We start from the raw sequence: 14,541 nt of genomic DNA, 5'->3' as shown, positions 1-14,541 counted from the left end.
CACATGCTGTGGAGCAACAAAGCCCGTGTGCCACAACTACTTAGCCTGTGCTCTAGAGCCTGTGAGCCACAACTACTGAGCCTGCATGCCACAAGTATTGAAGCCTGTGCACTTAGAGCCCGTGCTCTGCAACAAGAGAAGCCACCGCAATGAGAAGCCAGTGCACTGCAACAAATAGTAGCCCTTGCTCGCCACAACTAGAGGAAGCCCATGTGCAGCAACAAAGACCCAATGCAGCCAAAAGTAAATAAATTAATTAAAAAAAAATAAAGCACAATGCGTAGTCATTGACATCTGTGGAAAAAAAATCATACAACCTAATAAAAAGTGCACAAAAGATTTGGACACCTCATCAAAGAAGATATATGGATGGCAAATAAACATATGAAGAGACACTCAACATATTAGAAAACTGCACAGTGAAACCACAATGAGATACCGCTACATACCTATTAGAATGGCTAAAATCTAAAATACCACATCACCACATGCTGGTGAGGATGTGGAGCAACAAGAACTCTCATTTATTGCTGGTGGGAATACAAAATGGTACAGCCATGTTGGAAGACAGACTAGCAGTTTCTTACAAAGGTAAACATAGTTTTATCATATGATCCAGAAATCACAGTCCTGGGTATTTACCCAAATGAGTTGAAATCTTATGCCTACACAAATACCTGCACGTGAATGTTTATAGGAGCTTTATTCATAATTGCTAAAACTTGGAAACTTTGAGATGTCTTTCAGTAGGTGAGTGGATAAACTTGGTAAATCCATACAATGGAGTATTAATCCAGTGCCAAAAAATGAGCTATCAAGCCACAGAAAGACATGGAGGAATCGTAAATACATATTATTAAGTGAAAGAAGTCAATCTGAAAAAGCTACATACTGTATAATTCCAGCTATATGATGTTCTAGCAAAGGCAAAACTATGGAGACAGTAAAAACAATCAGTGGTGCCAGGGGTTGAAAGAGGGTGTGGATGGATGAATAGGTAGAGCACAGATTTTTAAGGCAGTGAAACTATTCTGTATGATATTATACATGATATTATTTATTTATCAAAACTCATAGAATTGTACAACACAAAAGTGAACCATAATGTAAACTATGGACTTTAGTTCATAAGAATGTATGGTTCATCCATATTGGTTCATCAGTTTTAACAAATGTACCACACCAATGCAAAATGTTAATAACAGGGGAAGCTATTTGGAGGAGGGAAATTATATGACAACTCTCTATACTTTCTGTTAAATTTTTCTATAAACCTTAAGCTGCTCTAAATAATAAAGTATATTAAAAGAGTGAATTCAGAAATGTTTAACATCTTTTGGCAGCCCATGGTAAAGTCTCAATTCTGAGAATTACTTTCTTTAATAAGGTACTCTGTTCACTTTGCTGTACACCTGAAACTAATAAAACATTGTAAATCAACTATGCTCCAATAAAAAATTTAAAAAAATATAAGGTACTCGGAGAGTTTACCACAATATTCTTAAAATGTTGATGCCTAAGGATCAGGAAAACAATAGTTTTCTGATTCATTTTTGGAGGGGGAGATGCAGAAAGAAGATGGCTTTCTTTCTTTCTTTTTTTTTTTGTAAGGGCACACCCTCAAATTCAAACATACACACAGACCCCACACACTCACACATGCTCACATTGTCTAAGGAAACACCCCTTGTAGTTTTTTTGTTTTGTTTTGTTTTGTTTTTTTTTTAGCTTTAACTTTTTTTTTTTTTAAAACATCTTTATTGGGGTATAATTGCCTTACAATGGTGTGTTAGTTTCTGTTTTACAACAAAGTGAATCAGCTATACATACACATATATTCCCATATCTCTTCTCTCTTGCATCTCCCTCCCTCCCACCCTCCCTATCCCACCGAAGATGGCTTTCTTGAAGTGGCTTTCTTGAGATGAGATGGAGCAAAACACTTAAAAAGATTGCTTGTTCCACATATATGCATTAATATATGATATTTGTTTTTCTCTTTCTGACTTACTTCACTCTGTATGACAGACTCTAGGTCCATCCACATCTCTACAAATGACCGAATTTTGTTCTTTTTATGGCTGAGTAATATTCCATTGTATATATGTACCACATCTTCTTTATCCATTAGATGAACCAATTTGCAGGGTAGGAATAGACACGCAGACATAGAAAATGGACTTGTGGACATGGTGGAGAAGGGGGAAATGGGATGAACTGGGAGATTAGGATTGACATATATACACTACCATGTGTAAAATAGATAGCTAGTGGGAACCTGCTGTATAGCACAGGGAGCTCAGCTTGGTGCTCTGTGGTGACCTAGATGGGTGGGATGGGGGTGGGTGGGAGAGAGGTCCAAGAGGGAGGGGATATATGTATACATATAGTTGATTCACTTTGTTGTACAGAAGAAACTAACACAACATTGTAAAGCAACTCCACCCCAATTAAAAACAAACAAACAAGATGAGTGGATAAAGAAGTGGTATATATAGACAATGGAATATTACTCAGCAACAAAAAAGAATGAAATCTTAAAAAGAAAAAAAGATCGCTTGTTAAGGTAAAGAGAAACCCTATTTTAGAATGCAGAGGGTACAGAAGATAATATGGAACTGAGTTGCTCTGAATAATAATGTAAAAGCTTTCTTTCACTTTGGGTGGAATGGTACCTCTGAGGTTAGAATGTGTCTTGGGTAATCGACCTAAGGTTGGGTGGGAGGTAAACTGGTTTTCTCTTCTTCTTGTCTCTCAGAGGTGTTAGGGGTTCCTAAAATCTAAAAACTGTAACAATGCTTGGATTTACTGTTCTTTTCCTTCCATGTACTTCCCTCTCATTATCTCAAGCCTCCTGCGAAGTCTTTTTTTAATGCCCCAGCTTGTTCTACCTGTGTTTGGGGAAACTCAAGGAAGTGTTTATATTGAGAGAAAACAGTCTGGAGAGAAGCCAGGCAGGGTAACAAAAAATGAGGACAGCTTTGGGAAGTATTCAACCTTCCTGGAAGATCCCAATAATTCTGGGGAGAGAGCTAGGTACAATGCTGGGATTCCCTCAATCAAGCACAGTGAGGCGTTAACCAATTGCTATCTGGACACTTGAGGGAAGGGTGAGTCCTGACAGATGCAGACAGTGGGGAGTATCTGATTGCACTTACTTTTTTGGAGACACTCTTCATCCAGGTTTTAACATAAGGCATCCACTTCAGTTCTTCAGGATCCACAAACACCATCCCACATCTACTGACTGTTGCAGGAGAGGCAACCTTTAGATCTTGCACCTAAAATTGAAAAAAGTCAAACAGGAAATGGCTAACATGATACTTCCTTATTCCTCTAACTTCAACGTTAAGGAATCACACATTTAAAGTTTAAGTTAACACTGTAAGGCTTTGTGTGGAAGAGAATGGGGGAGGTATAAGTGATTAAAAATGGAGAAGAAAAGTTAAGTGAGGCATAAGGAGAAAAAAAAAATAGAAGGATACTGTCAAATCCTTATGGGAAGGTATAAGTATTTCTTTTCCCTTCTTTTTGTTTTTCTTCTTATCTTTTTCATTCTTATATCCAATACCTAGCCTAATACCCAGGACATAGTAGGTATTCAATTAATGTTTGATGAATGAATACAGCAGGGGTGGTATCTTCCATAATATTTTGTAGCTGTATTTGGCCCACGTTCCTTTTCCAATCCCATCACCAAATAGTCATTCCACAGAGGGATGATTTATTCATCTTAAAAATATATATATATATTTACTGCCTCCAAAGGAAAAGAAACAAGTGTTGGGGAAGCTAGAATTTATTGTATTTCCTGTTTATAGAGAGACAGAAACATTTGAGAGACTTTGTCTATTATAAAAGGACAATTTGGTAAATATTTAGTATGTAAACAAAACACCATGGTAGGCCTTACAGATAGTCAATGGTACATCAGTAAGAGAAAAAAATTAATGATGGTATGCTAATCTAATGAACGATTTCACTCCACAGTAAGGAATACGCAATTTACCTCAAAAAGCATGTGGATTTGAGGTGTGAGTTTAATCCTCTCACTGTTAGCCAGGCAAAGCATCTTGTTGTCATCCAGGACTGTATTCATATTTTCAATCCAAAGAGCATCTACTGGCCCATCACTGATGATCCATTTATGGTCTTCTGAAGTATCATTCACAGCCGCTCGGACACTTAGTGCCATCAAACCATCTTTCCACTCTAAGGTTATGTTATTAACTTCACCATATAATTCACCCATTGTAATTGATTTAGGATTAAGAACATATGTTTTAACTGATTGGTAAAAGGGATTGTCTACACCAAGTTTTTGCAAATTCCCTAAAGTTTCTGCTAGTATTTGGTAAACTGTGGTCTTGCCACCTCCTGTTGGCCCTACTAACATAACACCATGCCTTACTAGCATGGTTTCATAGAACTGTATCACTTTTTTAACCATACATGTCTCAGGCTGAAGATTTTGTCTCTCCATGACATCTATAATTGTTGACTGCAATACACCATAATCGTGTTCTGGAATTTGGACTCCAGGAAAAAGGTCAGATATGATTCCACTGTAAAAAAAAAAAAAAAAAAAAAGTTAGGAACCACTGGTCATTAATATTTCCCCATGTTTGTTATAATTAATTTATTAAACGTTACTATGGGTCCTATTTTTCTCATTATCTCTGCTTCTGAACACACAGTACTAGATTATCCTGTGTGTTACACCAGAATCTATCATTTCTCTGATATTGTGCATGATTTTGTTTGTTTCTTGTACAGTAGACCAATGTTCTTAAGTATATTGGGAGCTTTTTGAGGTAGGGAATATTTCTTATGTTTTTGTATTATATATAGTATGTGGCATAGTACCAGACATATAGGTGACAAATTTAACAGTTTATTTTAAAAATTATATTTATATCTCAACTTTTCCCAAAAGCACTTATGTGTGCTTATAATAGTATATAAATATTCAGAAAAATAAGATGGAAATAGAAAACTAGTACTACATAAAAAAGGGAGTAAAGGAAAAATGGACTTTTTCTGTAGGAAACAGTTAATATGGGATGGTTCTATGGGTAAAAAAGAAGCTAAACTCCCACCTTACACTACACAACACAAAAACATTTGAGAGGCAGTAAAGAACTTAATATAAAATGACAAGAAAAGTACAAGATGAGGGAGATCAAGATGGTGAAGTAGGAGGATGCTGAGCTCATCTCCCTCCATGAACACATCAAAAATACATCTACATGTGGAGCAACTCTCACTGAAAACAAACTGGAGACTGGCAGAAAGACTCTTCTACAGCCACAACTATAAAGAAAGATCCACACAGAGTCAGGTAGGAAGGGAAGAGAAAGAGCGATTAGGTTGGTACCTGTGCCTGTTGGAGGGGACACACAAGAGGCAGGGAATTACATGGGCTTGGAGGTCCTCCCTGGGGAGTGAGGGGTTTGACCCACATTGGGCACTGCAGTCCTGGGGGCTGACACTGGGAAGACAAGTCCTCTTAGCTGGTTTGAAAGCCAGTGGGACTACCAGCAGAGCTGTAAGAAACCTAGACTCCACTTGTGAGGGGTGTACACATGGTTGTTTACTCCCAAGAACAAGGGGGAGGAAAGAGAATGAAACTGCCTGGGGCTCTGGCTGGTTTCCCACAACCCCCGTCTCCCACATTGTGCCCTGGCCCATGCTGAGCACCTGCTCCAGCACTGTTAGCTCTAGTGAAGCTCCCCACTAGGGTGAAGGCTGCCATTGCCAAGGAGAGTGTGCAGTTAGGGGGAAGGAGTGGGTTTGGACCCAGCACTGCATCTGAACAGGGGAAGGGAGGCTATTTCTGGAGCTCATGGAGGCAGTGGATCGTGAGTGGCCTGGAACTCTGATGTGTTGGGATCACCCCACTACTTGCCCAAGCCTGCACTTGGCATCCAGTCCGGCCCTTCTCACTCAGCACTGCTCCTCTAGAGTGAAGGTGCTGATGCTGGGAGGGGTAGATCACACACTTAGAGGGAATAGAACCAGCTCAGACCCAACCTCAGGGCTTCTGCTTCAGCACCTTGGGACCTGCCCCTGCCCTTCATAGGGCAGTGTTGACCACTGAGCATAGGACAAGCCCTGGTTCACACCTGACTCTGGCTCTAGCCCCTCCATTTCCAGCCCCATTTCCCACCAGGGATTGCTGCCAGTACACCCTGGGGGAAGATGTGACCTGTGCTTACTTCAGATCCAGCTCTCCCACCAAAGCCACTGGGCACATTGCAGACTGCATATGGGGTCTTACATAAGGACACCCTTAAAAGACTGGGATAGGTAACTCTTTCACCTAATTTCATACAGACAGAGAAAGTTAAGCTAAACGAGAAGACCGAGGACTTTGTTTCAAATGAAAGAATAAGAAAAGAAATCTAAAATAACAACTAATGAAACAGAGATAAATAGTTTATCAGATAAAGAGTTCAAAGTACTAGTGATAAGAATGCTAACTGAACTAGGGAAAAGAATAGATGAACACAGTGAGAATTATAATAAGGAACTAGAAAACCCAAATAAGGAAACAGATATCCAGGTACAGGAAGCACAGAGAGACTCAAACAAGATGAATCCAGAGACCCACACCAAGACGTATGATTAAATGGCAAAAGTTACATATAAGGAGAGAATTCTAAAGGCAGCAAGAGGAAAACAAAGAATCACATACAAGAGAATTCCCTTAAGGCTATCAGCTGATTTTTCTGCAGAAACTTGCAGGCAGAAGGGAGTGGTATGTTATATTTAAAATGCTGAAAGTGCTTAACTACTTGCTGGGTAGAGTATCCTACAACCTAAAATACTCTACTCAGCAAGATTATCATTTGGAATTGAAGGAGAGATAAAGAACTTCTCAGAAAAGCAAAAACAAAAAGAGTTCATCAATACTAAACCTACCCTAAAAGAAATGTTACAGGATCTTCTCTAAGTGGAAAAGAAAAGGCTAAAACAAGAAGTAAAAATTTGTAGGGAAGGAAAAATCCTACTAGTAAGGGCAAATATATAGTTAAGGCTGTGGATCAATCACTTAAATAAGCTAGTACAAAAATTAAAAGACAAATTGTAAAATCAACTATATTACAGTAAACATGAAGGGATAAACATGAAGATGTAAAATATGACATCAAAACCACAAAATGTGGGGGAGAGGAATAAAAAATGTAGATCTTTTAGAAGGTGTTTGAATTTAAATGGCTATCAGTTTAAAACAAGTAGATATAGTTATAGGTCAACATATATAAACAGCATGGTAACCAAAAATCAAAACTTACAATAGATACACAAAAACAAGAAAGAAAGGAACACAAGTATAACACTAAAGAAAATCATCAAACCACAAGGGAAGAAACAAAAAGAAGAAGAAAAGAACAGAGAAGAACTACAAAACAACCATAAAACAAGTAATAAAATGGCAATAAGTACATAACAATTAATAGTCACTTTAAATGTCAATGGACTAAATGCTTCAATAAAAAAGATATAGGGTGGCTGATTGGATACAAAAACAAGACCCATCTATATGCTGCTTACAAGAGACTCACTTCAGAGCTAAAGACACACACAGACTGAAAGTTAGGGGATGGAAAAAGATGTTTCATGTAAATGGAAATGACAAGAAAGCTGGGATAGCAATACTCTGGCAAAATAGACTTTAAAACAAAGTCTATAACAAGCAATATAGAAGAACATTATTAATGATAAAAGGGTCAATAAAAGAAGAGCATGTTACACATTAACATATATGCACCCAATACAGGAGCACCTAAATATTCAAAGAGAATGTTAACAGATATAAAGGGAGGTATTGCCAATAATACAATAATAGTAGGGGATTTTAATACCTCACTTATATCAATGGACAGATCATCCAGACCAAAAAAAAAAAAAAAAGAAGAAAAATCAACAAGGAAACAGTTGTCTTAAATGAGACATTAGACCAGTTGGACTTATAGATATCTACAGGACACTCCATCCAAAAACAGCAGAATACACATTCTTTTCAAGTGCACATGCAATATTCTCCAAGACTGATCATGTGCTAGGCCACAAAAATAAGTCTCAACAAATTTAAGAGGACAGAAATTATATCAGGCATTTTTTTCTGATCACAATGGTATAAAACTAGAAATCAATTACAGGAAGAAAAATGGGAAAAACACTAACTCATGGAGACTAAACAACATGCTAATAAGAAAGCAATGGGTCAATGAAGAAATCAAAGAGGAAATCAGAAAATACCTTGAGGCAAATGAAAAAAAAAATAACTTTCCAAAATCTATGGGATACAACAAAAGCAGTTCTAAAGGGGAGGTTTACAGTGATACAGGCAAGAAAAATCTCAAATAAACAACCTAACCTACCATCTAAATAAATCAGAAAAAGGAGAAGAAACGAAGCCCAAAGTCAGCAGAAGGAAGGAAGTAATAAATATCAGAGAGGAAATAAATATAATTGAAAAACCAAACAAACAATAGAAAAGATCAATGAAACCAAGAGCTATTTCTTTCAAAAGATAAACAAAATTGATAAATCTTTAGCCAGGTTCACTAAGGAAGAAGATAGAGGAACCAAATATACAAAATAAGACATGAAAGAGAGGAATATACAACTGATTGCACAGAGATACAAAAAATCATAAGAGAATGCTATGAACAATTACATGCCAACGAACTGGACAATGTAGAAGAAATGGATAAATTTCTAGAAACATATAATCTTCCAAGACAGAATCAGGATAAAATAGACAACATAAACAGACTGATCACTAGATGTGAAATTGAATCTGTAATTAAAAAAAAAAAAATCTTGCTACAAACAAAAGTCCAGGACCATATGGCTTCATGGGGGAATTCTATCAAACATACACAGAAGAGCTAATAGGTATCTTTCTCATACTATTCAAAAAAGTTGAAGAGGAGGGAACAGTCACAAATTCATTCTATGAGGCTACTATTACGTGATACCAAAACTAGACAAAGACACTAAAATAAAAGAAAATCACAAGCCAATACTTCTGATAATATACATGCAAAAATTCTCAACAACGATACATCATTTTTTTGTTGTTTTTTGTTTTGTTGTTGTTGTTTTTAACATCTTTATTGGAGTATAATTGCCTTACAATGGTGTGTTAGTTTCTGCTTTATAACAATGATCAAGTTGGATTTATTCCAGGAAGGCAAGAATGGTTTGAAATTTGCAATTCAATCAATGTGATACACCATATTAACAAAAAAAGAGGAAGAATAAAAATCACATGATCATCTCAATAGCCACAGAAAAAGCATTTGACAAAATTCAAAATCCATTCACGATAAAAACTCTCAAGAAACGGGATATAGAGGGAACATATCTCAATATACTAAAAGCCATTTATGACAAACCCACAGCTAACATCATACTCAATGGTGAAAAGCTGAAAACTTTTATTTTAAAATCACAACAAGATAAGTATGCCCACTTCTGCCACTTTTATTCAACATAGTATTGGAAGTCTTAGTCACAGCAATCAGATAAGAAATAGAAATAAAAGGAATCCAAATTAGGAAGAAGGAAGTAAAAATGTCACTTTCTGCAGATGACATATTATACATAGAAAAATCCTAAAGACATAACCAAAAATCTACTAGAGCTCATCGATGAATTTGGTAAAGTTGTAGGATACAAAATTAATATACAGAAACACGTTGCATTTCTATACACTAACAACAATCTATTGGAAAGAGAAATTAAGAAAACAATCCCATTTACAATCACATGAAAAAGAATAAAATATCTAGAAATAAACCTACCTAAGGAGGTAAAAGACCTGTACTCAGAAAACTATAAGAAACTGATGAAAGAAATTGAAGAAGAGACAACAGATGGAAAGATATATCGTGTTCATGGATTAGGAGAATCAACATTGTTAAAATGACCATACTACCCCAAGGCAATCTATAGATTCGATGCAATCTCTCTCAAAATACCAATGCCATTTATTCACAGAAATAGAACAGATAGTTTTATGATTTGTATGGAAACACAAAAGGTCCCAAATAGCCAAAATAATCTTGAGAAAGAAGAAAAGACCTGTAGGTATCACACGCCCTGACTTTAGATTATATTAAAAAACTACAATAATCAAAACAGTATGGTACCAGCACAAAAACAAACTCATAGATCAATGAAACAGAACAGAGAGCTCAGAAATAAACCCACACACTTATGGTCAATTAATCTATGGCAAAGGAGGCAAGAATATACAATGGCAAAAGACAGTCTCTTCAATAAGTGGTGCAGTGAAAACTGGACAGCTACATGTAAAACAATGAAATTAGAACATTTTCTCACACCATATAAAAAATGAACTCAAAATGGATTAAAGACATAAATGTCAGACTGGAAACCATTAAAATCCTAGAAGAAAACATAGGCAGAACACTCTTTGACATAAATTGTAGCAATATTTTTTGGATTTGTCTCTAAGGCAAAGGAAACAAAACCAAAAATAAACAAATGGGACCTACTTAAATTTAAAAGTTTTTGCACAGCAAAGGAAACCATCAACAAAATGAAAAGACAACCTACTGAATGGGAGAATATTTGCAAATGATGAGGGGTTAATATCCAAAATATATAAATAGCTCATACAACACAATATCAAACAAACAAACAACCCGACTAAAAAATGGGCAGAAGACCTGAATAGACATTTTTCCAAAGAAGACATACAGATGGCCAACTGGCACATGAAAATATGCTCAATATCACTAATCATCAGAGAAATGCAAATCTAAACCACAATGAGATATCACTTCACACCTGTCAGAATGGCAACCAACAAAAAGACCACAAACAACAAATGTTGGCGAGGATGTGGAGAAAAGGGAACACTTCTATGTTCTTGGTGGGAAACTGGTGCAGCCACTATGGAAAATAGTATGGAGGGTCCTTAAAAAACTAAAAATAGAGCTACCATATTATACAGCAATTCCACTCCTGGGTATAAATCCAAAGAAAATGAAAACACTAATTTGAAAAGCTACATGTACCTCAATATTCACAGCAGTATTATTTACAATAACCAAGGTATGGAAGCAACCTAAGTGTCCACCAACAGATGGATGGATAAAGAAGATTTGGTATGTATATACGTTGGAATATTACTCAGCCATAAAAAGAATAAAATTTTGCCATTTGCAACAACATGGATAGATCTGGAGGGTATTATGCTTCGTGAAATAAGTCATACAGAGAAAGATAAATACCCTATGTTATCACTTATATATGGAATCTAAAAAATAAAAAAAACTAGTGAATATAACAAAAGAAATAGACTCACAGATATAGAGAACAAACTAGTGTTTATCAGTGGTGAGAGGGAAGGGGGGAGGGGCAAGATAGGAGTAGGGGATGAAGAAGTACAAACTACTATGTATAAAACAAATAAGCTACAAGGATATATTGTTCAGCACAAGGAATATAGCCAATATTTTATAATAAATTTAAATGGAGTATAATCTATAAAAATAATGAATCACTATGCTGTACACCTGAAACATACAATATTGTAAATCAACTATATGTCGATAAAAAAAGAGCAAGGAAAAAAAGGTACTAGATGAAAATATAAGAGATGAACTTTACAACACTGTGTTAAGAAAGTCTACCTCAAAAAGATAAAAATTCTATAACTTTTAAAAAAGTTGATAAAGTGAAAAAATAAAAACAAGCAAAAATCAAACTTCTGTGAGGCAAAAGGCTTTAAACATAAACTTAAAGAGTGAATGATATACTTAGAGAATATTTCCAATTTTTATACCAGATAAAGTTTATGATTTCCCACAAATTGCTAAGTAAAAGCACAATAGAATAATGCTCTAAGAATAATAAATATAAATGAGTAATGAACATAAGAAATGATGCTCAGTGGTACTAATAATTAAAGTAATGTACATAAAATAGGCTACTATTTTGGTATCTCTCCCTCCAAAACATACAAAGGGATATGGGCATTTTCATAAAACTGTTTATATAAATGTAAAATGTCTTTGGAGGACATATTGATAGGATCTATCTAAATTTATAACGTCCATACCACATGATCTAGGAAATGTACTTCCTAGAATCTCACTCATAGCAATATCATAATTGTGCAAACATAACTGTATAGAAATTTTCATCATGTTCTGCCAAAAGTGAGTAGACACATGTTCTGGGTAACAGGAGATCTGATAGTGGATAAAGGCAAAGAGAATCCCCAGCAAGGTCATAAATGGACATCCCAGGATGACAGATATGCACCAGGGGTAATGGGCAACCAGTGTAGATCAGAGAGGAGGACGAGGGCTCCAAGGAGACAAATTCGAGAGAATATTTTGTATGATCGAAGGTCGTTTTTGTTTTTGTTTTTAGGAGATTTATATTCTGGCAGAATTTGAAATGAATTAGTGATAGATTTATAGAAAAGTAGGTAAAAGGAATAAAAAACAAAAATTAAGATAATTAATACATGAAGGGAAGATGAAAATCTAGATAATTTAATAACAAGGGAAAGATAGCACAGCTTTGGGTAATATTTATACCTCTATAATAAATTATGGAAATCCTGAATATTTAGCTCCAGTTATATTGTAACATGACTACACAGAGAGGATGGGTGGAGGGGGAGAGGTGCGTGTGCATATCCTCATCTCTCTGTTAGTAACTTAATAGATAACATCTAAAATGGAAAAGTCATGAGATGGCATAAACGTGGTACTAAAAAATATGGAGGTTGTTGTAGAGCAGAAACTAGCACACCATTGTAAAGCAATTATAGTCCAATAAAGATGTTAAAAAAAAGTATGGAGGGAAATAGGAAAGAACGAATGAATGAATTGAAGAATGATTGCCTTCGGGAAGTGGGACTTGGTGAAGGGCAGGGAACTGTTGTTTTTCATGAGAGTAACTTATAATAGCATTTTATTTTTAAAACCACATACTTATATGACTTGAATAAACATAAAACTAAATAATAAAAGTAGAAATAGATAAAAGCAATCACATTTATGTGGGGGCCCAAATCTGCTTCTTTTGAGTCAGGAATTTCTCTTAGGTCAGGAATTTGTAACCAAATGCTAATTTGCATAGCATGCAGCTTGGTGATCAATATTTTGAAAAAAATAAATGATTGGATTGAGGCTAAAACTTTAGTATCTTTATTTAAACTAGTATTTTAAAAATTGTAACAAGTGTCTCTAGAAAAGATGATACCTTGTTAGAGGCAGACATATCTGAAGATAAACTATGCTTTACCTCTACACAGTAGCTATGCTTTATCTGTCACACCTAGAAATTTACCTGAATAGAACAGCATCATCTGTTAGGAATTTTGGTAAGTTAGAGTCTCGTAAAGCTCTTATCAATACCACATCTTCACTTAGGTCTGGGTTCTCTCTTTTTAAAGACCTAAATTTAAAGGAATAATTCAGATGACATTGCAAGAACATAATATGGAACATGATTTTCCAAACCTGTGGGTCAGGGATTCTGCTTGCAGAAAGCTGTGGAGGGCATACCACTGCAGATTCCTGCTGGAAGGAGGGGACCATTTTCCCTTGCATGCCCAGTGTCCATCTCCAAGAGGGCACAAGGACAAGTCAGGCACAGGCTACATAGCCTTGAGGAGAATGACAAGGACATTTTCTCAAACTCCCCCCATCAATCCAGACTTCAACCTGTATTTACAGTTCCCTGAATACATCATGATGATTCATATCGCTGTGACTCCTTTTTCTCTTATCCCAGAATGCTCTGCTTTGGTCTTTTGCTGGCTCTTGTTTTTCTTTCAAAACCCAGCTCAGACATTCCCTCCTCTAGAAAGTTCCTCCATCCCCTGCCAACGAACCCAGGGCACAGCCCCATGGTTGCCCTCACACATTATATTCTAGATGACTGCTCCTTTGTCTGTCTTGCCCGTGGGCTGTAGTTGTGTTCTCTGAATACAAGCGTGTCTCAACTCCTTAGTGTCCCTCTTCCTTTAATGGCAATCCTATAAAGAGGAGAAATACTGTATCTAGGAGGTTGAAAGAAGGAACAGAGGGTAGAAAGGCAGGGAGATTTGTGCAGAAGCCAGGGGTACAGGAGCCAGGCAGAAGGGGTCCTGTGTGGGCGGAGCTTGAGCCAGCGAGTCACGGCCTGAGAGGAAGGAGTAGACAGAAGACAGATTCCCTCAGAGACTCTGGACAAGCTTGGGATGCCACAGGTGGGCGTGTCAAGAGGGTATAAAGAGAGAAGCTGGGGCCTGAGAAGAGAAAAGACTCTTGCTCTACTAGGAACTAGAAAGAAGCTCAGCCTTGGACCAAACTGTAAAGAGAGAGGGGGCGTCTAGGATAAAAGCTTGGACTGAGGATGGAATGATGAAACTGAAGTATGCTTTGTCAGGTGATGTGTATGACTTAATTAGTGTAGCTGCATAACAAACTGTATGCCTTTTAAGTCTCGTCATCCTAGCTTATGGTGGTAAAGCCTTTTGTACACTGAAACCCATTG

The 14,541-nt window shown here is 36.5% G+C and overlaps 1 protein-coding gene across 1 annotated transcript in view; it reads right to left on the bottom strand.

Moving 5' to 3' along the window:
• DNAH6 (dynein axonemal heavy chain 6) overlaps nucleotides 1-14,541 on the bottom strand; it is a 290,936-nt gene that overhangs the window by 138,555 nt on the left and 137,840 nt on the right. The window contains exons 33-35 of the mRNA XM_061168664.1: nucleotides 13,351-13,458; nucleotides 4,010-4,565; nucleotides 3,159-3,281 (exon numbers count right to left, since the gene is read on the bottom strand). Coding sequence (XP_061024647.1) covers nucleotides 3,159-3,281; nucleotides 4,010-4,565; nucleotides 13,351-13,458 — 787 coding nt within the window. The remainder of the gene's footprint in view (nucleotides 1-3,158; nucleotides 3,282-4,009; nucleotides 4,566-13,350; nucleotides 13,459-14,541) is intronic.

The sequence above is a fragment of the Eubalaena glacialis genome, chromosome 14, assembly GCF_028564815.1.
Source record: "Eubalaena glacialis isolate mEubGla1 chromosome 14, mEubGla1.1.hap2.+ XY, whole genome shotgun sequence".
Lineage (NCBI taxonomy): Eukaryota > Metazoa > Chordata > Mammalia > Artiodactyla > Balaenidae > Eubalaena > Eubalaena glacialis.
The sequence above is the reverse complement of the archived record's forward strand: the minus strand, read 5'-3'. Positions and strand labels throughout refer to the sequence as shown.